This window comes from Coptis chinensis, chromosome 4 (assembly GCF_015680905.1).
Source record: "Coptis chinensis isolate HL-2020 chromosome 4, ASM1568090v1, whole genome shotgun sequence".
Taxonomy (NCBI): Eukaryota; Viridiplantae; Streptophyta; class Magnoliopsida; order Ranunculales; family Ranunculaceae; genus Coptis; species Coptis chinensis.
The window spans coordinates 3,659,389-3,686,732 of NC_141459.1; the positions used below are offsets into that span (position 1 = coordinate 3,659,389).

General features: G+C 37.3%; 1 protein-coding gene, 1 long non-coding RNA gene and 1 other non-coding gene across 3 annotated transcripts; 1 reads left to right on the plus strand and 2 right to left on the minus strand.

Annotated features, from left to right (window-relative positions):
- Positions 1–1,433: 1,433 nt before the first annotated feature.
- On the minus strand, positions 1,434–3,036 carry LOC147501273 (uncharacterized). Its single transcript, XR_015219795.1, has 2 exons — positions 2,804–3,036; positions 1,434–1,731 (listed from the first exon to the last, which is right to left on the minus strand). It is a non-coding gene; the product is annotated as an uncharacterized LOC147501273 (long non-coding RNA).
- A 182-nt stretch (positions 3,037–3,218) lies between these two features.
- TRNAE-UUC (transfer RNA glutamic acid (anticodon UUC)) lies at positions 3,219–3,292 on the plus strand. The gene has a single exon. It is a non-coding gene; the product is annotated as a tRNA-Glu (tRNA).
- A 1,204-nt stretch (positions 3,293–4,496) lies between these two features.
- On the minus strand, positions 4,497–9,904 carry LOC147501275 (succinate dehydrogenase [ubiquinone] flavoprotein subunit, mitochondrial). Its single transcript, XM_086606312.1, has 16 exons — positions 9,733–9,904; positions 9,486–9,647; positions 9,326–9,413; positions 8,403–8,549; positions 8,168–8,308; positions 7,785–7,870; positions 7,611–7,703; positions 7,443–7,506; positions 7,047–7,190; positions 6,662–6,849; positions 6,397–6,571; positions 6,137–6,307; positions 5,807–5,876; positions 5,594–5,714; positions 5,465–5,502; positions 4,497–4,897 (listed from the first exon to the last, which is right to left on the minus strand). The coding sequence occupies exons 1-16, from the start codon at positions 9,814–9,816 to the stop codon at positions 4,795–4,797; spliced, it is 1,875 nt and encodes a 624-aa protein (XP_086462438.1). The 5' UTR covers positions 9,817–9,904; the 3' UTR covers positions 4,497–4,794.
- Between the last annotated feature and the right edge of the window lie 17,440 nt (positions 9,905–27,344).

Here is a 27,344-nt window from a genome sequence, read left to right on the forward strand (position 1 = left end):
TATAGACAAGGTTTTGGACCCGGCCATATGGCTGGCCGGCCTCATTTATAGATTCCACTATCATCTTGCACAGTTCATATCTTCATAAAAATAAACTTAATGTTGAGTTTCCATAGAGTTATCATCCCACCTAGAGTAGCTGCTTCCATATGTGTTTTAGTAAAAGACCATAATCCATTAGTATCTCTAATGCATCTTCAAAGTTGTCGAAGTGTCATTTAAATTTGAATTTGCTTAGTAGCCAATTCCATAATTCTTTCTTCAAATCTCCTTCTTGCTTCACTCATACGTTAAAGCGCCTTCAAAGACTCGACCGGGAATGTCATGTGATACTCGACCGGGAATGTCATGTGATTATCAATTCATGATTTATCTTGTTGTGCTATAAGTCTATAACGTTAAGCGTTAGGACATTTATTAATTATATGCATTCCTTCAGTTTTAGTACTGAGGTGCGCCAAGCAGGCAACACTCATTCTTCCTTTATATGCTATTATATCAGCTTCCACACACAGGTTCAACCATCCTATAGAAATGGCATTTTTAATGTACACTCCCCACCATATGATGACATTCAGCTCAATTATTAGTGATGATAGCCTGACCAATCATTTTCCAATGTTATCTAAACCGTATCTGCTTTAAAATGCTCTTACTACTGCAAGTCCTAAATTGCCCTTAGCAACTTCTTCTGTGTTTGATCTTGATCTTTGACATGTTATGGGTTAACCAAATTATTATGTGTAGTACCAAATTCAATACGTACTCCAGTATGCATGAATGTCCTTCTCAAAATTGTTATTTTCGTGGAGTGGTAATCTTGAGCGATCACGAGTACTACTCGACAAAGTTAATTTGTAATGGCTCATCGGTTTATTTGAATGTGGCAGCACAACCTAAACTCATGAGTTGTCTAGGTAAAAATCAACAAAAGCACGCCAATTCAATCAGTTCTGAGTCTTAAATTTACTCAGCTTATAAAACTCTTGATTCTATACTAAGCTGCATGCATTAACAATGACCCAATCTGTTCCACAAATTGCTTCTTTATAGCGTTGTAGTTGTTGGCTACAAAATTGCTAATCATTTATGTTCCCAATCTGGTATTCATATGAGAACACTAATGTCGTAGCATTAACTAAACCTAGTAGGAATGCTCCAAATTCTTCTATTCTACACATGCATATAAGAATTAGTTGTGGGCACACCAGTTACCCCACTTTTCTTGAGTGCCTCTGATATAGAATGCACTCAGCCACTCAAGTACACCACCCTGGAATATTAATAAGCTAATATAAGACCCTTCAATCACACCAATGAAATAAAAAAGATAAAGAAGGTGGAACACTAAATAATTAAAAAAAATTAGCCGGCCAATTAATTTGATCTCCTAATATTTGAACTACATATCTTCTACCTCTGTAACTTGTGTATGCAAAATTGGACAGTAACCATTATATATCTCTTGGTATTACTCCATATCAACATCAATCTGATTACTTTATTTGTTTTCTACTTAGTTTCAATAACAACTTTCTGTAGAAAGGCTATGGTGTTGGTGTTGTCTGCCTCCATAAAATGTCTTTGGATGCCTACCTTCAAGTCATTCAATAGCTTCCATCCCAAGGAATACTTGTGCATGCCTTGGTTCGTGAATATCCTTGCAGCTGTCTTCTCCCAAATAGTTGCTTCGTTCGATGCATATTAAGTAATTCCTCTTTGCATCAGCTACTGAGCAACATAGACATTGTCAAAGTACGGTAAATTTCAATTTCAACCCTTACAAAAAGGTCAAGATACATATAAGGGAAGGATCTTCTTTAGTCGATCACACTATCCATAATCAAACAATCGAGAAAATTTCTTGAGTCATAACTCTTGATGCCTATATATATCCTTTACATATGTGCTGAACTTGAGCGATATTACGCTTCAAAATGTGGTGGCAATATCATGACAATATAATATTTCTTCTAGTTCAAACTAATAGCAGATACCATATTTGATCCAGTATATGTGGAATAAGTTTTGTTGATACAATGGCATTCCTCATGCTAGTACTCGCATATGAGTTAACTAATCTCGATTGGAGGTTTTCAAGAGCATAATTTAGACCCCACTTTATAGGCTAACTCTATGGTGCGCGAGATGTATGGTGCGCTATTATATCTCGGCCACTCATACCAAGGAGTGCGTGTGTATTTAATGGCAAAAGTACTGATCTAAAGGCCCATATTACCTGCGCACCATACGACCTGCGCACTGAAGACATGCTCCACTTTATAACCCATAGAAAATACTTACTGCCATAAATAAAAGGCATTTGACATCCAAAGCTTTATCCTTACTGTTTGGTGTCTCAGTGGAACTATTTTGTCTTTAATAATTCTTGTAGTTCCGAGACACCAGCAAAATGAAGTGAATGCTATTTTGCTATTCAACTCTTACTGAACCCTTGCGTTGAAGAAATTCATCTTTTGAGTACTTTCTACAGCTACCATGAGATAATAGCTTACAAATTAATAATTCATCGCAGGCATGTGACATTAGATTTCATACATTGAAAGATTTGAAATCAATATAACAAAATAAATTTAGAAACTGATAGTTTTTAAAAATTTACCTCTCTTTGCATTAACTAAATGCTCTCAATGACCGCTTCTATCAATTAAACCTAAACTAAACTCTATTACCAACTTTTCAAAACTTCAGAAGGATGAGATACAGTGCCATATTTGGATGTTACAGAATAATCAAAATTAAAGTACATCAACCGAAGCAGGAAAAACAAAACAAAACTTACTGGATTTGACCAAGAGGTAGAGACCGGAAAGATAATAATTGTCATGATCAATTTAGAAGTTTTTTATAGTGATAAGAATCTTTGGTTAGTATTCAATCAGGATTAGGAAATTTTAGTTAGTCGGGATTAGGAAAATTGCCTTGAAAATCTCTTCCCACTAAGGAGTCCACATGGGAAGCTCTTCTCTTTAAGATTGCGCCACCTAGAAGAGAGACGGTCCACCTCAGATGTACTCTTTAATATAGAAAGAGGTGATAGTAGATGAGTGAAAATATTATATCTTAAATTATACTGCTATAAACATGGATTAAGGTAGCTATATAGATTAGCGGAAAAAAAAAAAAAAAAAGCTCTATATGCCTCAAGTCAGAGGCTCCACTATACTTGTTGTAGGTATGCAAAGCATTTTCATATATCCATTGTAGTCCAGCCCGGTTAGGATACCTGGCTTTCACCCAGGCGACCCGGGTTCAAATCCCGGCAATGGAATGATTTTAGTTTTCATCTTTTCTCACTCCCTAATTTACTTTTGGATTTTGATAATAGGGAAAACTAAGTTAATAAATGCACCAAAATAATTCAGAAATGATATAGCACCACCTTGAGAAGTGTCGAGCACGCTGCCACGACAGATTACTTGCATAAAGTGCTAGGTAGAGTCCTTGCTTGCTTCGGTGAGTAATTAATTCATCGTGGAATTAGACCTCTCTCGAATACATAGCAAGAATGTGCACTGGCCATGGCCCTGGGTGGAATTCGAGCTGAGTTGCTCACTAATTGATAAGCTCGGGTTCATTTATTTATTTACTATATACGAGCCGGAGCTTAAAGCTCGTTATATAAACGATTTTGCTGCAATTCGACTTGGTATGCTCATATATTGCCCTCATGCGGTAAAGCTCGCTACTTGTTCGTCTTGGGCTCATTCATAACTTCATATAATATACGAACCAAGCTTGAGCTTAGCTTAAAACTCGTTTAATAAACAACCCAAGTTTGAGCATAATGAAGCTCGCTCAATAAGCTCGAATTCCACCCTAGACTGCGGGAAAAGGAGGCTCTAAGTCACTACAACGATCCTGTGTTTTTTTCCTTCGAAAAAGTAAAAACTGATCTATGAACTGCAGCCTTATTTTAAAAGTTCTCTTACAATGAGAAATATATTGGGGATTTGGGAACTAGGGAATTAAACGACTTGGAAATTATGAATTGTTAGTTAATAGAGTGACAAAGCACAGAGCAAGAAACCCAGGGCTACATTATCTAATCTAAACGAGGTAGCAGCCCTACGGAACAATGTAGCTGAAAAACAACGTAGTACATTGCATTGGATCAACTGCCACGTTTTAGTCCAACTTCTCTCGGCTTAGAACAAAAAAGAGTGGCATTGCGTGGAAGACACCATATCAGTCACCATCCACACAGAGCAAAATACACTCCATGCCCTCAATCCCAAGGAAATTCTATCTTTCTTACGGGCAGTTGTAGATTTAATCCTATCAGTTGTCCTAGCAAATATAGGACAATAATCGACATTACAATCCTGTACAACACCACTCAGGAACCTTAATTCCTTTGAGGATCATGCAGGTAATCTTCTTTGCATTAGAAGCACTGTTATAGAAAAAATTATTTCCAGGATCAACTAAAAGGAAAACAAAGTTGGAATCCAATAATGAGGAAACGTCACAAATTGAGAAGCATGTCCTGTATAAATTTCTTAACAAGATTACTATTAGAAAAATAAAACCAAAATGAATACTCGTCTCCATAAACACATACAGGGTGTAAGAGTACCCAGAGTTACCAGACTAATTATTAGGTGAGATTTTGCTGGGGCTTAAAAAGCACAAATATTAACAAGTGTTAAATGATACAAATCATAACATCAGATAATCACTCTGATGTACGGCTACAATCATTGCCTCGAAGCTTGGCTGTGCAACACTTTATTACAATCTATTTTATACTCAGTGTGAGGTAGGAGTTTTTTAATACACACGAGCTTTTGGAGGGAATGGCTCAACTTCATCATCTAATGTGTTCATATGAACAGGTCTGTAATCTAGTCGAATCTTCCCATTCTCCCAATATCTGCAGTTTCAAGTAAATATCAGTTCCAATGGCAAGGAAATGAACAGAATTGATCCTGCATACATTTTCAGCAGTATATATAGCAACAGCACGAGACAGGGGTCAACCACCCAAGACGATACAATAAACATATTACGAAAAAATGAAACTCAATTGACACTCGGGACCGTCAAACCCTTAAATTTGACTATAAAATCATCATGATAAACCATGCTATTAGATCATTTCAATGTGGTGAGTTACATCTATTTAAGGATACACATGCAATGGCGTATGTGTATCCTTAATAACATCCACCTAGCGGTGAGCACTACTGTAGTTTGCCTGGCCAAGATAACCCATAGATGCACGTGGTTGTCAATCACAATAGCTCTGAAATGCAAAATCTGTGAAGCATGCATGCACGTATATTTTGTGAACCTTCTCCCTTCAAATAAAAACTTTTCAATTCACAACTCTTCAGATCTCGATATTTATATCCAAACTCTTTTAAACTATGCAGGAACCCCTACTAGTCAGAAATGTAAAGAAAACCTACTGATCAATGTGATTGGAAAACCAACTTACCCCAAAGTATGTTTCATCCAATTCTCATCATCCCTTTTCTGCAACCAAAAAGAAATAATATTAACTCTACTTGCATACAACAAATATAAAAAATAGGTGAGGAATAATTGGCAGACAGCATGAACTGACCGTAAAATCTTCACGGGCATGCGCTCCTCTGCTCTCTTTCCTAGCCTCAGCCGAATGCATGGTGATACATGCATTTATCAAAAGATTCTCCAGTTCAATTGTCTCTATCAACTCGGAATTCCTGACAATATAATAGTCAAAATTTTGATCCATCAGATATCTTTAATTTTGCAAAATGTAACCATCAATTAAGATGGATGTATATATACTCACCATATCAGACTCCTATCCTTCAACTTTACATCATGGAAGCTCTCCCATGCTTTGTCAATTAACTGGCAACCTGACGAAGTAAAAAAGGAAGATGCCACAAAGAAGATTAATATGGTTAACAAAAGTTGAGTGACAGACAAATGCATCCTTGTTGCTCCTCCAACATAATATTAACGAAAGCACAGTTGAAGACTTCTGTAATGACACAATATCTGGGAGAACAGACAAGTTGAACAAAGGGTGCTAGTGGAAAGATAGTCTAAACTAGCTCCAGTTCAACAGAAAATCCAAAGCAATTTTATCGTAAGTTAGAGAAGCTACAATACTTACCTTCTTCTAAAGTTTCCCGCGTACGGAAAACAGCAGCATTATTTTGCATAATCCTTTGCATATCCAAACGGATCTTATATGTAGGCAATGAACCATTTGATCTCCTTATTTTATCCAGCCACGCAATGGTTTTCTCCCCGGCATCAGCTTCCAAAGGTTTCTGCTTCTGGCCTACAAGATGACAATTAAATTACACTAAATTAATTCAGAGTTCAAAAGAAATGTGACAGCAGCAATCTTGTAACATGTAAACCACTTGCCTGGCCTAGAAATTTCTGCAACCCTGTTTGCACAAGCTCGACCGAAAACGACAATGTCGAGCAAAGAATTTGCGCCAAGTCGATTAGAACCATGTACTGACGCACAAGCAGCTTCACCAGCAGCCATTAGCCCAGGAACCAGCGAATCTGGGTCATCCCCTTTGATTTGAACAACCTAGAGAGTAGCGTGCACCAATTGCTTGAAATGAATATATATTTGAACTTAAGCCTCATGTCAACTTCATTCATCACATATCATTCTTACCTCGCCATGGTAATTTGTAGGGATACCTCCCATATTGTAGTGAACAGTAGGTAGCACAGGAATAGGTTCCTTGGTAACATCAACACCCGCAAAAATGGCAGCCGTTTCAGAAATTCCAGGAAGTCTTTCCTTTAGTACCTCTGGCGGTAAGTGATTCAGGTGGAGATAGATATGGTCTTTCAGTGGTCCTGTAGACAATCAAAACCACATTACAAGAAAGTAGAAGAAAGAATAGCAACTGGAAGGAATTACTTGTACTTGATGCAACTCAAAATAATTACCAAAAATAACTACATTTTTTTTTCTTTTTCTATTCCTTATTTGGGTGTGTTACTACTGTTACAATTGAAGATAATAAGATCATCAAACTAAGACAACTGCATACCTACACCACGCCCCTCTCGAATCTCCATGGTCATGGATCGTGACACAATATCTCTTGATGCAAGATCCTTTGCAGTAGGGGCATACCGTTCCATGAACCGTTCACCTTCGCTATTCCTAAGGATACCCCCTTCACCACGAGATCCTGCAAGTTCAATAAAAATCAAGAATGAAGATATAACAGAAAAAATGACATAAATGAATAGGTTCAAAAGGTATGGTCATTCCTTGCTTATATTCAAGAAGAGTAATTCAAGCTTTCCTGATGATAACAAACATACAATCAATGAAAACCAAAAATCACCATCAATTCTGCTTATGCGACTTAACCCAATTATCAGGGGCAGCTATTGTGAAACTTGCTCTAACCTTTATTCTATATAAAAAGAGTATATACCTTCTGTTATGAGGCAACCAACGCCATAGATACCCGTGGGGTGGAACTGCACAAACTCAAGATCCTACAACGAAAAGGAGTTAAATACGTTTGTCGCGAAAAGTAGAACTTTCGTAATTATAGTACCCAACGGAATTAAAAATTTCAAAATTCAAGGAAGACACAAACCTCAAGAGGCAACCCAGCACGTGCGACCATCGCATTGCCATCTCCAGTGCATGTATGAGCTGAGGTTGCAGAGAAGTATGTTCTACCATAACCCTGATGGAGTATAAATTTTAAGTAAAATATAATATTGAACCAACGTCAATGAGAGAAAGCAATATAAAATAGGATTAGTACCCCAGTGGCCAAAATTGTGGAAGCAGCACGGAACCGGTGTAAAGTCCCATCCTCCATATTTAGCGCAATTACTCCCTGACATGTACCTGAAGATATTGACAATAAAAATAGTCCATAAGTCTTAAGAATATACTCCAATTGTGCCACTTTATTGGACAAGCAACGCCACTGAAAAGAGAACAACCCCATCAAAACTTTACTATTTAAAACTTGCCAATTTGGCATATCGCACAAATATGCAAAAGTTTTATCTTGCAAAAGCTTAGATTGCATTACACCATTTTCAATAACGACAATAGCGAAAACAACTTGTGATTGAAATAGCATCATGGAAACGGGTATTATTTAATATGCGAGAACCTAAGAAACTATCAAGCATTTACCACTACTGTCCATGATTAGATCCAAGGCGAAGTATTCTACAAAGAACTGTGTGTTGTGTTTCATCGCCTGACCATACAATGTGTGCAGCAAGGCATGACCAGTACGATCAGCAGCACAGGCACAACGATAGGCCTGTCCACCTGTAATAGCAGCATACAACTAGCAAAATTAGATCTGACAATGATCACATACCAGAAAATTTCTTCTCTTCTACTGAAACATGCAACTGATTACCTTTTCCAAAATCCAGGCTCTGGCCACCAAATGCACGTTGATATATTTTCCCCTCCTCGGTTCGAGAAAATGGTAATCCATAATTTTCAAGTTCTATCACTGCTTTTGGCGCCTCTCTACACATGTATTGAATAGCATCCTGATCACCTGCAATAGTTCAACCCCAATGAATAAACTTTAAACTAGGGCTCTCAAAGAAAATCGAATCACAGATAGATAGGTAACAAGAAGAACCGTTTTCCAAGTGACCCTACTGCTAGAAGGCTGTAGCGGGAGCTACATCATAAACTTAAAGCAACATGTACCCATTATCTATTTCCTTGGGTTGGATTTATAACAACAATAGCTAAAGAAAATGTTCTAAACATACAGAAACCCTTATATTACATATGTTTGAAGAAATCTCAGGACAGACCCAGTAAACATGCATTGGTTTCATTTTTCTGGGCTAATTATAAGTTAAATTTCCTTTACAATCACAGTAAACACCAGATCGCACAAACTACACACGCAGTACAAAGAAGTGATTGAATGTTGTCTTCCAGACGCTTCTCCAGATCAGTGTCAAAACAACAAATGTCTAATCTCCAAAGTAAATGACTAGATGTTGTGTAACTTCCAAAATAAAGAGTATTTAATGAGCTACAATTCATAAACTATAAAGGGAAAAGAAACACAAATCTCACTATTTCTAGCCCCTGTTATCTCAGAGAAGCATTTCTTCCATTTTTTAGAAGTGAAGTTACATAAGAAAATGAAAAAGAAAAAACAACAAAATCCTCCCATCTGCATCGACTCGGACCAGAATAGCAGTGTAATATCTTGTTTGAACCAAAAGATCAATGAAACCATATTTTAATAATATAATTGTATCATACAGAGAAAGACTTTCCAATCCAAATAAATAAAATGAAGAACATCACCTAGCCAATCACTTCCTTTCACTGTATCATACATATGCCACCTCCAGTCATCCACAGTCATATTACCTAATGCCGCATTTATACCTCCCTACATACGATCCAAATCATAAGATTAAAAAATAAATAAAAAATCAATCCAAATGTTGAAAGAATAATATACCTGAGCTGCAACGGTATGAGAACGAGTTGGAAAAAGTTTAGTAATACAAGCGGTATTGAATCCATGCTCAGATAGTCCAATAGCAGCTCTAAGCCCAGCACCACCTGCCCCTACCACAATCGCGTCGTACGTATGATCTACTATTGTATATCCTCCTCCATTCTACAAACAAACATTAACAGTAACATATTTCAATCAAATCAAATCAATAAAATCGGAAAATTATATATATATTTCAAAGACTTACCGATCCAGAAGAGAAGAATCTAGAAACAAAAGGTTGTTTCTTTCTTAAGGATGATGTAATTTTCCGAGATACACTTCGCCACATTTCTAACTACTGTCAATCGCCACCAACCTTTTTTTTTTCGGCGAAATAATATAATGAAGAGAGAGTGGTACAGAAATGTCCTTGTTAGAGCATTTGCAATGCAGGTGATAGAGAGGGGGTAGTGATAATTATCACCTACTTGGGTCCAAAACTGCTGTGGCATAGATTGACTGAAATGCCACCACGTTTTTATTGGTGATATATATCCAGGTCATCAGGTTGCTACGTGGCATTACCTTGTCCACTTGAAGAAAAACTATGAATTAATAATTAATTAATTAATAAGGAATATTAGTACTATGATTAGAAGAGAAAAATGAGGATTAGCGAACTAATTTTGTTTTGTTTGGGAGATCATCACTAAGAATATAGGTTTTATTGCAGGTCCATTTTAATTGTGTGTTCTTCTAGAAGTTTTCCATGTTCCATTAATTGATTTGTTTAGTGGTTTATACTTACACCACGTGGGTTGATTATTTGTTGTCAATTTTGCCAAATCTTGGGACGGTTGGAAATGAATTTGGCAATTTTGACTCCCACTGCGCACCCCAAAACACCAATTTTATTTTAACAATTGTCAAATTCGAAACAAAAATAATGAGAAATATAGAAATGACTCGCACGGACAAGCCGTCCAAAAATAGGATGGGATTGGACAAGTTTTGCAGTCCAACATTTTTTCCTTTTTTTTTAATAAAAAATTCAAATGGCTCGATTTTGTACAGTTAGGCCTGAACGGATATATTTAGATCCGTTGGCCTTGTGGCCTATATATATACTGTTTCACTACCCCACTTAATTTTCACCAATTCACTCATCTTTCTGTCATCTTTCTTATTTCATTAAATGGATTACCAATTCACTAATTTTTCTCTCACCAATTCACAAAATATGGAGCGTCATCCTCGTCCAAGACGTAATTTGGAATTTATCTCTGCTGAAGATAAATTATTGTGTCGAGCACATATGGTTGCACTTGAAGGAATGGAGCGTAATATTGCGTTGTCAAATTATGACCTAGGCGAGTTATTTGGGATACAACTTGTGAAATATTCAGACATAACGACAATCGTGGAGGTAGAACCAATAAAGTCTTATTAGAACGATTTGAGAGGATTTGTAAAAATTGTAAGAAATATCTTACCTTGCAGTGTGCACTTAGGATTGTTGGTGCTTTCAATAGCGATGAAGAGTGAAAAACTACGGTGAAACGTATGTTTCTAGAAATTAAAGGAGTTGAATTTGTTCATGAACGTTGTTTGGATATTCTTGGACATGTACTTTAGTGGTATTAGATTATGTTTTAGCGTACTAATTTATTTAAGTTTTATGTTGTAATATATTTTTATTGTTTACGTATATGTTTTTCTTTAAATAAAATTGTATTTTGTTTTAATGAAAGTATATTTTATTGAAAAAATGTGTTTGTTTAAAAATATTATAAAACATTACAACTTAATTTGAAATAAAAATACAAAACATCTTATAAAATTCTAAGGAATTAAAAACACAAAACCATTAAAGACAATACACTAATGAATTAAACAACGTACAAATATTACATATCCTACACTTAAATTCTAAGAGGTACGACTTGTTTCTCCACCACACATTGAAGGATTACATTGATCGCACAAGCCACACCTAGGGCAAAAATCTACTGCTTCCTTGAGTGGTATTAGAAATGTGGACAATATTTAATCCCCCCATATTGGTAGTTGAAGTTGAGATAGAAATTGAAGTTGAGAAAGATTAGAGAATGAAAATGAAAAGCTAGTTGAAGTGATGAATGAAAATGACTTTGAATATATAGGCAAAGGCCCAACGGATAGAAATATATCCGTTGGAAATAAACACCAATGGATATAAATTGACCCCCTTGGGAATAATGTCAATGGACATAAATTGATCCCCCCTTGGGAATAATACCAACAGATATAAATTGATCCATTGGGAATAATGCCAATGTATAACGTATAAATTGATCCCTTTGTTTTAGTGTATTTTTTCTTTATTATGCAATGCAAGTTTGGCTTGGAGGCCCATGGGCTTATTAGTCACATTCACATGGGCTTGATTGTTCACATGAGAATTTCTTTGTCTACATAACAAAAAACATGTATAGATTCTAAACTTGCTGTAATAATTAAAACAATGTAATAATTAATGCAATGAATAGATTCACTAGCCCCCAAATATCTTGACTTTAAATTAACGCAATATAATAATTAATTTAATGCATAAAAAAATTGGACATAGCCTCCTTTGTTTAATCAACATAATTCATATACCTAAACCTATTAAGATTCTCAAAAACCTGTTCAAACCCTAAAAAACAACAACAACCAACAACAACAACAATGACATCACTAACTTATTACAAAATAGTGTAATATAGCACTATAGAAAGCACCCTCGACCGCCTCCCCACTCCCTTTTAAGCCCTCTTTATTAGACACTGCTTTTGATGCATGATATCTATAACTATTCTCTAAAACATCAACACAATGCAATTAAAATCTAAAATTTGATATATAAAAAAAATATTTTAAAATGTCAAACATATAATAAAATTACCAAGGCTGCCAATTCGTTTGTCATCTCAGCCATCCTATGCTCAGCGTTTGCTCTTTGCGTTCGTTCTTCGTCTAAATAGCCATAATACTGTTGAGTGTGCTCAATTAAACTAGCTCGAAGCCCCTGGTTGATTTGCATTTCATCTGATAATCGAGCACGCACTGCTTCTTGCATTGTGTCAATATTGTATCTAAGTTAAATATACATAATGTGTTTTAAATTAACATAATGAAATATAAATATACCTCATTAAATTGTTGTAAGTCAGGTACAAGCACCGAACGCTCTAAGTGAAATGTGCTCTCTATTCCTTGAGAACTAACAACGCGGTATGACCATGGGTCGTATGGATCACTAGGTGGGGGTGTATAACCATGATAGACTCCAGATGTTCTTGTGGAACTTGTAGGTTTTGGGAATTCGACGTCTCGTCTAAAACTCTGACTAGTTGCGACATCCATGTTTGCACCTCTATAAAGTGAACCCGCAGATAGGCTTCCCCTAGAAACTTTCCGCCAATAAGTGTCATAATCAAGAGTGGAGTTCAAATCAACATAATTAGTAAAACTCGGCCATGCACTCTCAACGCAATACCGTTCAATCAAATTCTCTGATACATCCATAGCACGCATATATGTGGGTGGGAGAGCAGGAATATATCTGTATCCAATGGTTTCCATAGTCACCCTATCTCCAAGGAACCAAGCACGTATATCAGGGGCTTGCAATATGAATCTTTTTAATGACATTAGAGTATTATGCTGATAGATATGCATATTCTCAAATTGAGAACCTTGCCACGGACTTCAAACAATATATCTCACACTTTTCGTTTCTATTTGGATCCTAGCAGCTTGAAGATCATTATGGACCTCATCCCTTAATCTAGCATGAACGAATGCAGCCCATCCCTGTGGGCGAGGCCATAAGTCCTTATCTCAATCCTTTCTCAATTCAGTATAGGGTTTAAGCAAGCCAAATACTCATACCACCAGTATTGAAATAATCAAATGAAAGTGTATCTAATTTAAATTATATAATATTTAACTAACAAAATAAAATCTTATATCTTAAAAGTTAAATCCTATTGAATTACCTATATTATCCAAGTAATTATGTTGCATTGCTTCCCCATTTCATTTGTTTGTACAAACAAATCAAGCCCTGTATATAGACGTGACATGAAAGCACCTCCCCAGTCAAAATCATCCAAATTATCAAGGTCTACCAAAGAGGCTAACCAACCAACCCAAATCCCAGATTTTCCTGTTGTAAAACCCACTTGACCCAAAAAAATATAACAAAAAAATCCTGATAAACTCATCCTCCTCCGCAGAGTTTGGGTCCAAGTATAAGGCATCAACTTCATGTTCTAAACAATATTCATAATATAATCGGTGCATGAATATTTTTCTGATGGGCAGGTTCAAAATGTATCTGCCATCCATATTCCTTGGAACAAGTCTGCCTTCAAAATCAAACAACGAAGGCAGTAAAGTCTTCAACCTTTCAAAATCATCTTTGATACTTGAATCAAACAAAACTGGCTTCTTCTCACCCACACTTAAACCCATTAGTATTGTAAAGTAAAGTGGTGTGATACCAATCTTACCACATGGTAGGTGAAAAGTGTGCGTGGTGTGCCACTATCGTTCCGCCAATGCAAATATCAGTGGACGATCGGTCCGAATGCTCGTACACGATATCAGTGGACCAAAAGGTGTTCCCAAAATTCAAGCTCTTACGTGCTCCATTTCGTCCCCTCTTTCCACTAGGTGACTCCAGAAGTCTTTAATGCTCGGCATTGCGCATCTCCATTTTGTCGAACTTATTTTCTACACGTTGAGGCATTTAATCAAATAGTTAGTATACGATAAATTCTAAACATGATTTTAAATAAAAATCAATTGAACAACGTTCATAAACTCATACTTACTCCGTCAGTATTATATAAACACGAAACATGCTTGTTTGGATCGGGAGCCAACGTCGGATGATCAACAATACTCAATCTCCATGGAAAATTGAAATCATTTTCCGGTACGAGTTCACTTTCGTTTTCTCGAGGATTTGAACTCCCCGATCCACGCAGAATATTCTTCTTACGTCCAGCTCGACGACGTTGATCTATTGCAAAAAACATAAAGAAATTTGGTTGAAAAACGAATATTGATTTGGTGATTGAAATGATGGGGCTTAAGTTTATCTCGTTGTTCCTATGGGAAATGGTACTGGAAGTTTGAGAATGCGCGCGTTTAAAAAAAAATGTTTCAACAGGGACGGGACAACTTTTGCCGTTTAAAACAAATTAAATTTGGAATGGGACAACTATTCCCATCCGAAATAAAAAACCAAATTTTGTCCAAAACGCGCTGGTGCTTGACTTGTTTTAGAAATTTCGATCGATTGAAAATGCTGAGGTGTCACAACAGAATTTAGAAATGTGTTGATGACGCTCTTAGGCTATGTTTGATAAGAGTTGTGGCAAATGCAAATTTTGTTACCATTTGCCACTGGCAAATTTGCTATGTGACAATTACAAAAAATTTGTGGCAAATTTAAATTTGCGACTATTTGATGATACTATGGTAAATATCATTTGTCCTGATTTGCAATCATTTGCTGCTGTTTGATTGTCCAAATTTGTCACGGCAAATATTTCATTTTATTTTAATTTTTTGTGCTTTTAAAATATTTAAGATTTGAAAAATTATAGCCACTCTCCTTACTTCACCAAATTCAAATCTCATGTGTTGTAAATGCTGAGGATGCTATGGTTACAAGGATGCACGGGAAGAAGTTTTCCAGTTCGAGAAATTATTAATTGAGAGTCTAGAGGAATTTTTGCGTCTTGAAGCAAAACATCTTTGCCTTGAGATAGATGGTGGTCAGCTTTGTACAAAATGGTTGAAGGTGTGTGTACTTCTCCCCACTCCCTTCAAAATATGCAATCCATTATGACCGTGTCTTTATTGTTACTTTTTTGGTTATAATTTTATGCACCTTGAACTTAAAATGAGATGAAGTTCTCTAAGCTGAAGTTGTTCATACTTATTTCAGGTCTATCGATGATAAGTAGGTTGGGTCGCAGCAGGTTTCAACAGCTTGCTTATGGCTTCAAAAACAGGTCAATCAATTGGGATGATGACGATATGTAGAAGATATCAAGCCTTTTAACAAAAGATTATGTCAACTTCGTGTGCCAACACATGCAAATATTGCCAAAGTCACTAAATTCTATGTAGCAAAAACATTTTGTACAAAAGAATCACTAGTTAACTAGTTTTGAAATTCGGGAATGAGAAACAAGAGATATAGGAGCCCATTTTTGCTGCAATCTTCTACATGCCTCGTGAAAATGTTTGAAATAAGTGCCATACATCAATAGGAAACCACTGATTCAGGATGTTTTGACACATGCAATCGAGACACATCGCAGTATCAGTTTCCTCATTCTCAACAAACTCAATGGGAGCGCAGGTCGCAGCTAATCCTCCTACAAGTCTCAACAAACTCGATGGGCTCGCAGTTGCAGCAGTATCTCCTTCCATCCTATACCTAAAAGTCTCGATAATAGATTATTAACAAGAAAGCAACATCTAAGTTACTGTGGACATTGGATTGTGAAGGTAACTAGAAATCTAGCACAAAAGTAATTAGCCAGAATGACATTTACCCTGGATTGACAACGCCTTCTCTAACCTTTCTTCAAAAGGGGTTGCATGCCAACTTACCTTATGATCCTATATAAGAAAACCAGTTTTGGTAGATACTATTAGCAACTTTGGAATGAGTAGTTTACAAAAGAAAGTAAGGGCATGTAGTACTCATAATACCTCATTATATTTGTTAGCTGAGTTAGGGATCCCATTCCCATCCCACCACTTGGGCAAAATTTGAGAAGGTTCATCTACACTCCAGTGTGCTGCAATAGTTCCAATAATAGGCATGTCCAAGTCAGAAGGAAGGCAAGGCAATGCAAACTTTGGATAGTCTTATACATGAAAGTAATTCATGATTGGAAGAAGGAAGGAAATAGTTCTATTGTTATATCAAAAAACAAAAAGTAAGCTGTATGAAAAAAAATAGAAAGTGTGTTCTTTAAGCATATGAAATTTAGGGAAAGCAAGTTCTTTTCTTGAATTAAGGGAATTCATTTTCCTACCTCACAAAAACAGGGCATCGGTTTGTATATGGTAAAAGCCAAAAGCAAATAATAAAAGCAGTATGGTCTTTCTTCTCTCTTTTTCTCTAGTTTTCCATGGAAACATAATTCCATAAACCAAACACAACCTATAAGGCTATGATGTATTAAAATATTATTCTTTGACAATCAAATACAAAGGAAATAAGAGCTATTTGATAGGAACATAATTCAAATAGTAGCTAGTGCTCTATTTTGGATTTATTTAGTGATTATATACAGGGTCAAGAGTTGAGACAATTCAACACTTTTTACAGTTATTTGTAATAAGATAGGGTTCAAATGCAAAGCATGCGAAAGCCCGAGTAAAAGCTAAAGTAAAAATAATATGCACAGGGGATGGAGATAGACAATAAAGATATGGCATCGACCTACTCTCTCTTCAAACCATTTTTAGAACCTGTCTCACATAACGTTTAACATGGGTTGGTAACATTACATACTAGAGGCAGAACATCGTGTTAAAGTTATTTTTAAAGGCACAACCGTAGTGATGGATGTACCGCCTTCTTGATGACAAGCAATCAAAGTACCAAACATGTGGAAAGGACCTCATCCCCTTTTGACATGAATCTCAACTGGGTTTGAAGTTTTTTCTTTTCCTGAAGGTGAATTTGATGTGGATAGTCGTGGTTTTCAGTAATTACGACATATGCAAAAAGTTCAACATAATACATTTTCTTAACAATTTACTAATTCTTGTAGAGAAAATGATATATTGAAATTATGTATTAATAGTAATGATAATGATACATCACTGCATAAAAAATTAAGATGGCTATTGTGTTGGAAGGGAAATAAAGTAAGGGATACCTCAATAATACCACCACATAAATAACCAAACGATGAGTACAACTGCTTGTGGCCAGGTTCACTTTCAGGTGTGGACATTTGAATACGGTTTAAACATGCATTCCAGTCAAACATCAATGGAGGATCCATGATAGTGTTGGACATCATTGCATTATGCAAACCAGACGTATGGTTTAGCACATGATGGACCTAAAAATCAAAGTAGTTATAAAGAAATTACTTTCGAACGATATATGAATATTATATGATTGGTGCATAGTTGATAGATTTAAACATTTGATTCATATATAAATGTACCTTTATCAAGTCTTTTCCATTTATTCCAAATCCAGGCCAAATATTTGCAATGTTTTCTTCAAGATTTAGCTTCCTGACAAACAACATGCGCTAATATAATTATGGTGATACGCTACAATAATCTTAAACACTGCAAACTTTAATAAAAGAAAGAAAACTAAACAACAAATGCAAGCCCTTAAACAAGATGTGGACGCTATGCAACCCTAATCACTTTGTATCTAGGAAAATAGATTCAGCTCAAGCAAGCATTTAAAGGAATATTTTGAAAATAAAACAAATTGTAACTGCAACACAGAGAGACACAGAGGGTAGTGTAGCAAACAAATGTCATCATCTCCTATTACCGTAGTCTTTTTATTATGTACATCACATCTTTTTTTGTAGTGCATGTAAGAATTAAGATTCAAGCACCATGTTCCTACATAAAAGTCCATGTTGTCCAGTGTGCACATATTTATCATCTATTAAACCAATTGAACCACTAATCTTGTTCAGAACAATTCAACCCAGGGCGAAAAGTGGAAAATACATTAATCAGGATAAAAAAAAATAAGAAATCTATATTGTCAAGATGATCTTATGTATATCAATAGTTATTTGTACCATACTCATTATCAACTAGCCAATGTAACATCCCTGCAGTGACTCCTTTTGTTACCGAAAAAATTGGAAATAAGTTGTCAAGCTGGACAGGGCGAGGGTCATCTTTTCCAAGCATACCAACAACAGTATCTATAACCACCTCTCCATCTTTATAAGCACATACCTAATGAAAACACAATTCAACACACTAAGCTCAACACAGAGAAGCAGATTATCTGGCTTCTCTTAGTCAAGTGGGATGTAATTTTTCATTTCATTTTGTTCCCCCGTTAGAGCACTAATCAATGTAGATGAGGATGCTGCTAGTAAAAACATTATAAGATTTTGTTTGTTTATAGTATATATTATTGGTAGGAGTGGTGGGCCACTACCTAACCCCTACTTACGCTTTGGGGAAAAAAAGGAACATTACTGATGGTTGTTGTTTTCTCCTCACATGGTCGTAAACCTAAACCGAATAGAGAAAGATAAGAGGAGGGATTAAAGAGAGGAAGAGAGAGGACGAACCTGTTAAGGAGAGGAAGTGATTTTTTCTTGAGAAAATCGCACCTCATTGGTTTTCTTTTGAAGAAGTTGGGTTGGAGAGATGTTATCAGGTTTTTTTCTCTTGGTGCGGCAAATTTGTTTATTTCGGTGGCAAATTCATGTGTTATTTTGGCGTGGCAAAATTTACTCAGCTCCCCCCAATGTGAAGTTTGTCATGAAAATGGTGGCAAATCAAAGGGTGTGGCAAATCTTAAAAAAATTTGTCACCGGATAAAAAATGTAACAAACAGCGGCAAATATTAGTTTTTTGCATTTGCCATGGCAAATAGGGCTATCAAACACAACCTTAAACGGCAGTACAAATATTAGTGGCATTAAAGAACTTAACTTATAGCCCTTATATCCACTTATCCAAAAGCTCTAAAGCGCGGACATACCTATCAACAGGATGTGTCTGCATTGGACGTGGACACGGACACGGCATGGACACGCATCGAACACGGTTAACTAAACCGGACGTGGGTCAAGACGCAGTCAGGACACGGTCAACATGGTTAGGACACAGATTTTGACCCAAAAAAAAATAAATCAAATAATATTAAAAAACTCAATTTTTTCATTTTTTGTTTTGTTAAGAGCATCTCTAGGTGGTGGTAGTATTTCCTTCAAATTTGAAGATGAAATTTGGAGAAACTTGATGCAAATGTTGACCAACTCTAAGTGGTCGCAAATATCGACCGCAAATGTGATTGTAAACCCTACCACGCACCATTGGTAATGTCGCGCACCAGTACTATTGTCGTGCTCCATTAGTACTGTCACGCGACATTACCAATGTCGCGTGTTATGCTTGTTTAAATGTCGTGCGACACTCAGACTTTTGTCATTTCACATATTTGTTTTCAACATAGTTTCTCTAGTTCTAACAAAAAATATATTATGACGACGAATACGTCTATAATAACCAAACAAGATGGAGTGGTGACAATGAGGAAGATCAAAACAGTGGTAATAGTAGACTGGTTTGGAGCAATCCCATAGGTGATATAGATGATGAACCAAGCACTTCTGGAGCTGGAAATCAGGGAGCTAAGTTGGACGATCCATTGCTACTTCAGTATCAGCAAGTCGATTTTGGATTTCCTGCTGAGGCTATGGATTTCAGCCATTTTAGACCGGTGTCTAGTAGGTTTCATGATAAGCATGAAAACAGTAGTTAAATATGTACATTTTTATTTATTTATTTTTTACTTTTAGTTTCATTTTGCGTACATCAGAGATGTGTTATGTATCGGGTTCGGTGCATTCCCCGTGCACTTAAGACGTGGTGGAATGATATTAAAAATGTCGGTACACTTGACCATGTTAGAGATGCAATTCTAGCGACTCCCTCCGGTCATCTAGTTGACATACCTTACAATAAGACTGACATTCAGGGAGTTATCAATGGTTTAGTTGAGAGATGGTGGGATATATAGTACACATACTTTTCACTTCCCTCAGGGAGAGTTGGGCTTCACTTCACTAGATTTTTGTATGATATCTGGTTTGAGTATAGGATTAGGTCAGCCGTTGAGATGTAGCACTGAATTCTATAGTTGTGCCCAAATGATGAGTTTCTTCCCTTGTCTGACCGAAGAGTCATATGACAGTGCTGGTGTTAGGATTTATGGTATCAAGGCTGCATACATTACACCGTTGACTAATGATGATGGGTTGCAGTTTTTAATAAATTATTTGTCACTTGATTTTGATGATGGTCAAGCACATGTTGATGAGTATGTAAGAGCTTTATGTATGTATTTGATGGGCGTCTTGTTTCTTCTTTCTGGCCATTCCACGATTAACTTAGGGTATCTAGCCAACTTTGAGCACTTGCATGAGTTGGGTGGTATTGATTTTGGTGGAGCCATATACTGTAATTTGTTGCATTGTTTAAATAGGGCTTCTCGGCAGACTGGTGTTGTCAGTAGCCCCAGATGGGAAGGTTTGTCATTCTCTTAGAGGTATGGTTTTATGAGTATTTCTATGCTGCAAATCCTATCATCACAGAGTACACCGATGAGAGGCCTAGGCTCAGGGCTTGGCACGGACCTCATCGAGCTTATCTGACCAATGAGATTAGTCATAACATAACTTCTATCCGAACCCAGATCGAGTTTAGCACACAGGCTTCTATTGTTTGGAGGCCTTGGCGGACATCTGTGCACGTCGATGTAAATGACTATAGATACGCATTGTTCATTTCTCATAGGAGGATAGTATTCACTTGTAGGAGTGATATGGAGTGGTATTTAGGGGATAGATGTTACAGACATCTCACACCATGCTTTGGTATCCCCCTTGATCCGCCTACCCATGTTTCAGAGGCTAAGGACATGACCTTACAGCAAGTCATCGAAAGAAACGTGGATTGGAGTTGGCTAGTAGCTTCTGACCTAGTTACATTGCAAACTTATGAGCATTATTACCGTTATTGGTTTAAGGTATCTATTGGTTATTTGCTCCCAAATGTGGGTCATACAGGCAACATTCATACAGTTAACAGAATGGGTGTCAAACGTGAATATCAGATTGGCCAGCTATCACAACCAACTTTTCAGCATGGACCTGTACACACATTTGTTCCAGCGCTAGATCCCCCTCAGTCAAAGTGGCCTTGGGTTTTCAGTTTGAGTGATCCGAGTGGCCAGATGATTTACCATCCCATTTCTTCTATTGATGACACTCGCGTCGTACAGTTAGAGCCTGACCTTAGACATCTACCTCTAGTAATTATTTTTTATTGGTTTTGGTTTATTATTTTTGTTTATTATGAAAATGTCATAAATTATTAATGAATAATTATTTCAAGATGAGCTACGATGAGATATGAGACAAGCATTCGTGTAAATGATGGCATGTGCTCCTCGGTATTCGCCTATAGTGTTAAGAGAGAGACATTTCTTTTCTAGGCTCATATGGATTATGACGATTTGCAATGACAGGTTGATGAGTTACATGCTCAAATTGATTGCACAAGGGTGAGTTCATCACATGGACAAACGGAGAGTTTATCACAAGGACAGTCAAGAAGGAGTTCATGGCAGAGGAGGCGTATGTAAGAAGTGAGGACTTGATGATTTATAATATTAAGTTTGTTGTATGATGATTATTATTATGTTGTGTGATTTAGAATTGTTCATTTGATCATTTTGATAAATTCTAATTTACTTCCTTTGATCAATTTGATTTAGCAAATGAATTGCAATTTTTAATAATAGAACGACAACTAATACATGATTGCAAAAACATAAAATAAAAATAAATAAATAAAATACAACTATTATATATCACCCTTATTACATACTACTAGATTTACTTTAGTTATCAAGCTAGTCATCATTTTCTTCATCATTGGCTCCTTCGTCCTCGGAAGCTTCATTTGTACTACTTGATCTAGCCCCTTTTTCATACTTAGCTACAATTGCTTCTTGTTTTAGCTCTAAAACCCTTTGCAAATGAGGATTGAGTTTGTCGAGTGACATTGCCAACAACCTAGTCTCATTTTCCTCCTATCTAACACGAAGTTTTTCTTGCTTCAAAAATAACTTTTTTTGTGTCTTCTCTTGCTTCAATTTCACCATAGTTTGAAATTGCCCATCTAGAATCTCTTCTCTATGTCTTCGGCTTTTTTTAAAAGCCTGAAGAAATTCATCCATATTTTTAGTAGTGGATGCAACATTACCCTCGACAGTAGAAGCAATTTTCTTGTTCTTCTCAATTTCTTTGCTCTACTTCCTACTAATCAACCTCTCCAAAAAACTTTCAATACTGCTAGGATCGTATTCCGAGTACAGTGAAGGTGAAGGGTTAGAGTGAGGCGTTGAAAGGGTTGAGGGTGAAGAATCGAAGCCTTCAAGATCTCCGGATCTTGCTTTCTTTTTTGGTTTTAGAGCAAGCGTTTCGTTGCGTAACTGAGTTCTTTGCCACTTTGGCGTATGTTTGATTAGATTATAACAATCTTGTCATATCCAAGGTTTCCCAGTAGTAGCTGCATAAGTTGCTGCCGCATCTATAAGCTACGTTTATTAAAAAAAACAAAAACAAAATCAATATCAAGTAGTATATAAACAAAGTATAAGCGAATCTTACAATGTCTTCACGTCCCCACCCGCTTGGAGGTTGTTCTTCAAGTTTTCTTAATATAACATGATATTTGTTGAATAACGGTAAAAGAATGGCCCAACATTGTGAGACTCCCTCCCACTTACGGTTGTGGTTAAAACCTTGAATTTCATTCATTCTAGCCATAATTCGTTCCCAATAAATTTGTCCCGATTGATCATTCCCTACTATAGGATCTTCTCCAATCTCAATCCACACTCTAGTAAGAGCAATATTTTCTTTATTTGTCTAACTTGGACCCCTGCCTTGTTTTGGTTGTGACATTGAGAGTGTTGTGTGTGAAATGGTTGAGTTGTTTGATAAGAATGTTTGAGTTGAGTGTATGTAAAATGAAGAAGGAAGTGAGTGTAGATATATGGATGTAGAATTCTGGCCGTATTTTGCCCCTTTTTTTCCCGTTGGAGCACGCGACATTGGCAATGGCGCGCGACCGTACCACTGGCGCGGTGTGCTGGTCAAAGTCAAAATAAAAATTTGGGGCGACATTTGCAATGGTACGTGACATTACCACTGTCGCTCCGCATCCGCATCCGAAATCCCAAATTTGTGAACAAGAATGCGGTTGGACAGGTGATGCAACCGAATTTGCTTCCACCTAGAGTTGGATTTCCGCAAAATTCCGAGTTTTGGAAGCAAATTTGAAGAATTTGGGAGGTGATACTACCACCTAGAGATGCTCTAAGACTTATGACATGTTTTTAAAGTTTGATTAGGAAATATTAAACTTAATTTTGTGGCTATTTATCTTTAATAGTTTTGAATTTATGAATGTTGATACATTTAATATAGTTTTTAATGTTCAATTTATATAAAATAAAATTATAAATATTAATTAATTTTCGCGTCCACATCGTACCTTTTTGAGATATAACCAAGTCACCTGCATCAGTGTCCGCATCCGCGTCCGTGCAACATAATCCAAAAGAAATAGCTTATAGCACCACAAGAATTAGTAAATGCATATAAGAGCAAGTCCAATGGAGAGCTGCTAAAAGGTATCACATAGGCCTTTTAGCATGCCCAGCCATATTTGGCAGCCTAAAATCAAAAAACAATTCCAATCACACTTTTTAGTAGCTGTTAAGTTTGGATAACGGACGGTAGAAACTCTGCCGTCTGTCTATTCAATTAATTAAAATGGGAGATAGACGACATAGTTTCTACCGTCTATACATAAATAACCAACAGATGGCAGAGTCTGTACATAAATAACCAACAGACGACAGAAACTATGTCGTTCGTCTCCCGAAACTTATTATGGCAGCTGCTAAATAAGATCACAAATTTATCTGGATTTATGACACCTTCCAAATTTAGGAGCCTTTTAGCAGCCCTATTGGAATGACATTATGGTGGTTGGGGTGCTATATGACCCTTTAACAGCCCATATAGCATCCCATTAGACTTGCTCTAATGGGCCGCATATGAGCTATAGCCCAAAATCTGATCTTACATTTATGGGCTTGTGTTGTACAAACAACAACACTCATTTGGTATACGATATAGCACTCTTCGCCAGAACAACTGCATGTTCCTCAATGAGGTATTGAGGTGAACTCAAGTTTCTTTTTTTGTTGCAGCTTATGCCAATTAAATATTTGTTCAAATTGGTCTAGCTACACTATCATTTCAATTCAAATAGTTTCCATAAATCCACAATCTTTTCTTACGTCTAGAAGACACCATATATCAACAAAAATCGCACTTAAAGATATTCCTCTATAACTTGTCATGCATTTTAGACACAATTTTTCAGGGCCCAACCTAACCATTGAATTACTTGCATTGCAATTGTAGGGGGATTTCCTGTCATTGAATAGATGACACGTGTATGGGAAATAACATAAGACTATAGATATCCAGAATGATACGAGGACCATTGGATCAGTTCTGTGAATAAGTGATCTCGTGCTTAGCACGAGTGTTTAGTAGACATGTGATAAGCACGTGGCTGACCGCCTCTAAGTATGATAGTTCTCCAAGTCGTTAGGAACTGATATAGATAGTTCCTGAACAGAAGGAAATTGAAGATGGCGATCTCTGATGATAAGGAAGGAATCGTGAGGACATATCTTAGGAGTTACCTTTTAGATATAATCTTCTCATACACGATGGGACATTATGATCAACAAGGAAACTTACCTCTCATAAGATATGGTATAGATTCAGACTTCCATAAGAAGAGGAATCCTAATAGGAAGATAGAGTCCAAAGATGGAAAAGAACTCACAAGTGGTGAGAACAGTCCTAACCCTAGGACTATCGTAGCTCTTCCTATATAAACCATAGGGATTCGCTCTTAGGAACTACGTAAAATAGGGTTTGATTCTCCTAAATAAAAGAGATATGTAGGCAGCCGCAAGGTGGTTCAACCCTGAACTCACAATCATCTCATCCCTTCTCTACTTAGTCAAAGCTTCTGGATCACAAGGCACTGAGGAAGATCAGGGGATTCTCGAAAACTCCCCTACATCTTATGGTGCCATCTGTGGGGACGAAAGCAGGTAAACATTCGTTCAAACGACTGATTTAGTTTAAAAACTCTTACCATTGTGATGGCAGGAGCAAAGAAAACGAAGGGTGGCGCTACCACACGCAGCGTCGTTGTGAGAGAAGAAATGCATGAGATACCTGAAGGGAGGGGGGGGGAGAATGTCGGTCACCATGACGCGAATAACCCCCTCTAAAGACCTATGACCAGCACCAATGCACCAGCCACTCCGGTGTATGCCCCAAGAATAACGCTCAAGAGGAGCGTCAAGATGGTGAGAATGATGTCCTCACCAACCCCGAGTCTGTTCAAGCAAGCCAGGCAGTATAGGCTCTGGAATAGCAAAGAAGCAATCTTGAATGAGAAGTACAGCTGCTAAGGCATTTGTATCAATCTGACACAGGGAAGGAGCCACTCATCGATCTTGATGATGACAACCTTCCAGAAGGTGGTCATGTAAAGAACCCAAGGCGTAGGGGCCCAACTCGACGCGAGACATCTGAGTTGTAATACAGCAACTTAGATGAGGACTCGATCAAAGATCCGGACCCGGTGTCCACCGACCCGTGATTGTGACGTCAACCTTATTACGTGGAAAGAGCTCAGACCAAGAAGCATTCCACCAAAGAAGCTGCATGGGAAGCTAAGAAGAATGACCTGATACGTCAGATTCATCGAATGACAGGCAAAGGGAGAAAAATTCAAGACTCCCTTGTTCAATCCGCCATAATAGCAGATCTCCTTTCGCATCTCGAATAATGAGAAAGCCTTACCCCCGTGGCTAACGGTAACTGAAGTTTAGTGTCTTCAATGGCAAGTCAGATCCAGTGGATCACGTATTCAGATATCGAGCAACTATGGGACATTATGAAAGGTATGACCATGTCATGTGTCAAGAGTTCAAAACTTTCATGTCTGGGTCTACGCTCCAATGGTACCACAAAGTTACCTCGAAATTAATCGATCGTCCTCGAAAAATGTTTAGGACCTTCATAGATAGGTACTCATGCAACAAGCACCAACCAAAGCGGATTGACACATTATTCAACATCAAGAAAAAGGACGGAGAAGCATTGTGGTCCTACATGCAACAATTCATGGAAATTTCAATCCAGATAGAGTCTTGCGATGAACAGACTACCATAATAGCTTTCAAACAAGGGTTAGATGAAAATAATGCCTTATTCGGATTCCTCTCTAGGAAACCACCCTGTGATTTAGAGGAACTCCTAAATAGGGTTGAGACTCATGCGGGGTGGGAGGAGGATGTCCTGAACAAACGTCAGGAAGCAAAAAAGGCTAGTCGGACAGTTCCTGTGACCCCTCGAGAAGGGAGCTCTTCCCCTCAAAAGTTGAAAAGAGACCGTAATCGTGGCTGCCAAAAGGCTAAATCTCCATCAAAGGGACGGGTGCTGGAGGTTAGTACCAGAATGTAACTAGTGGCGCAGATGGAAAACCACAGAATAAGCCACGAGTGGAAGGAGATGAAGAAGCTCCCCCCTCAATGGATAGAAACTTCGCCCCTTTGAACAAAATGCCAGATGAGGTTCTGGACTCCATCAAGAATCAGAGCTACCTCAAATGGCCAGCTCCGCTTAAGCCAGGTTCCTTGGGTACCAGAGACCAAAGGACCTACTGAAAGTTCTATAAGAGTAAAAGTCACAGCACCAGAGCCTGTAGGACCCTGAAAAATGAACTACATGATTTGATTGAAAGTGGGTATTTAAAGTAGTTTGTAGCACACGAACAGGATAACGCAGTACAGCCTGAAGAGATCAGTACGTTAGTTTAGGATCCCCCAGAAACTGGACCGCTCAATGGTCGCCTCCAGCTGAATATGATTTCCGAAAAGGCAACCAAACGAAGTGGTCAGGTCACTGAAAAGGG

Bases quoted from the DNA above. Each gene is read 5' to 3' on its own strand.
- LOC147501275 (XM_086606312.1), bottom strand. From the start codon at position 9,816: ATGTGGCGAAGTGTATCTCGGAAAATTACATCATCCTTAAGAAAGAAA. The intron at 7,871-8,167 runs GTAAATGCTTGA...CAATATCTTCAG, and splicing joins TCTAATCATGGACAGTAGTG to GTACATGTCAGGGAGTAATT. The intron at 5,877-6,136 runs GTAAGTATTGTA...TTACTTCGTCAG, and splicing joins GCGGGAAACTTTAGAAGAAG to GTTGCCAGTTAATTGACAAA.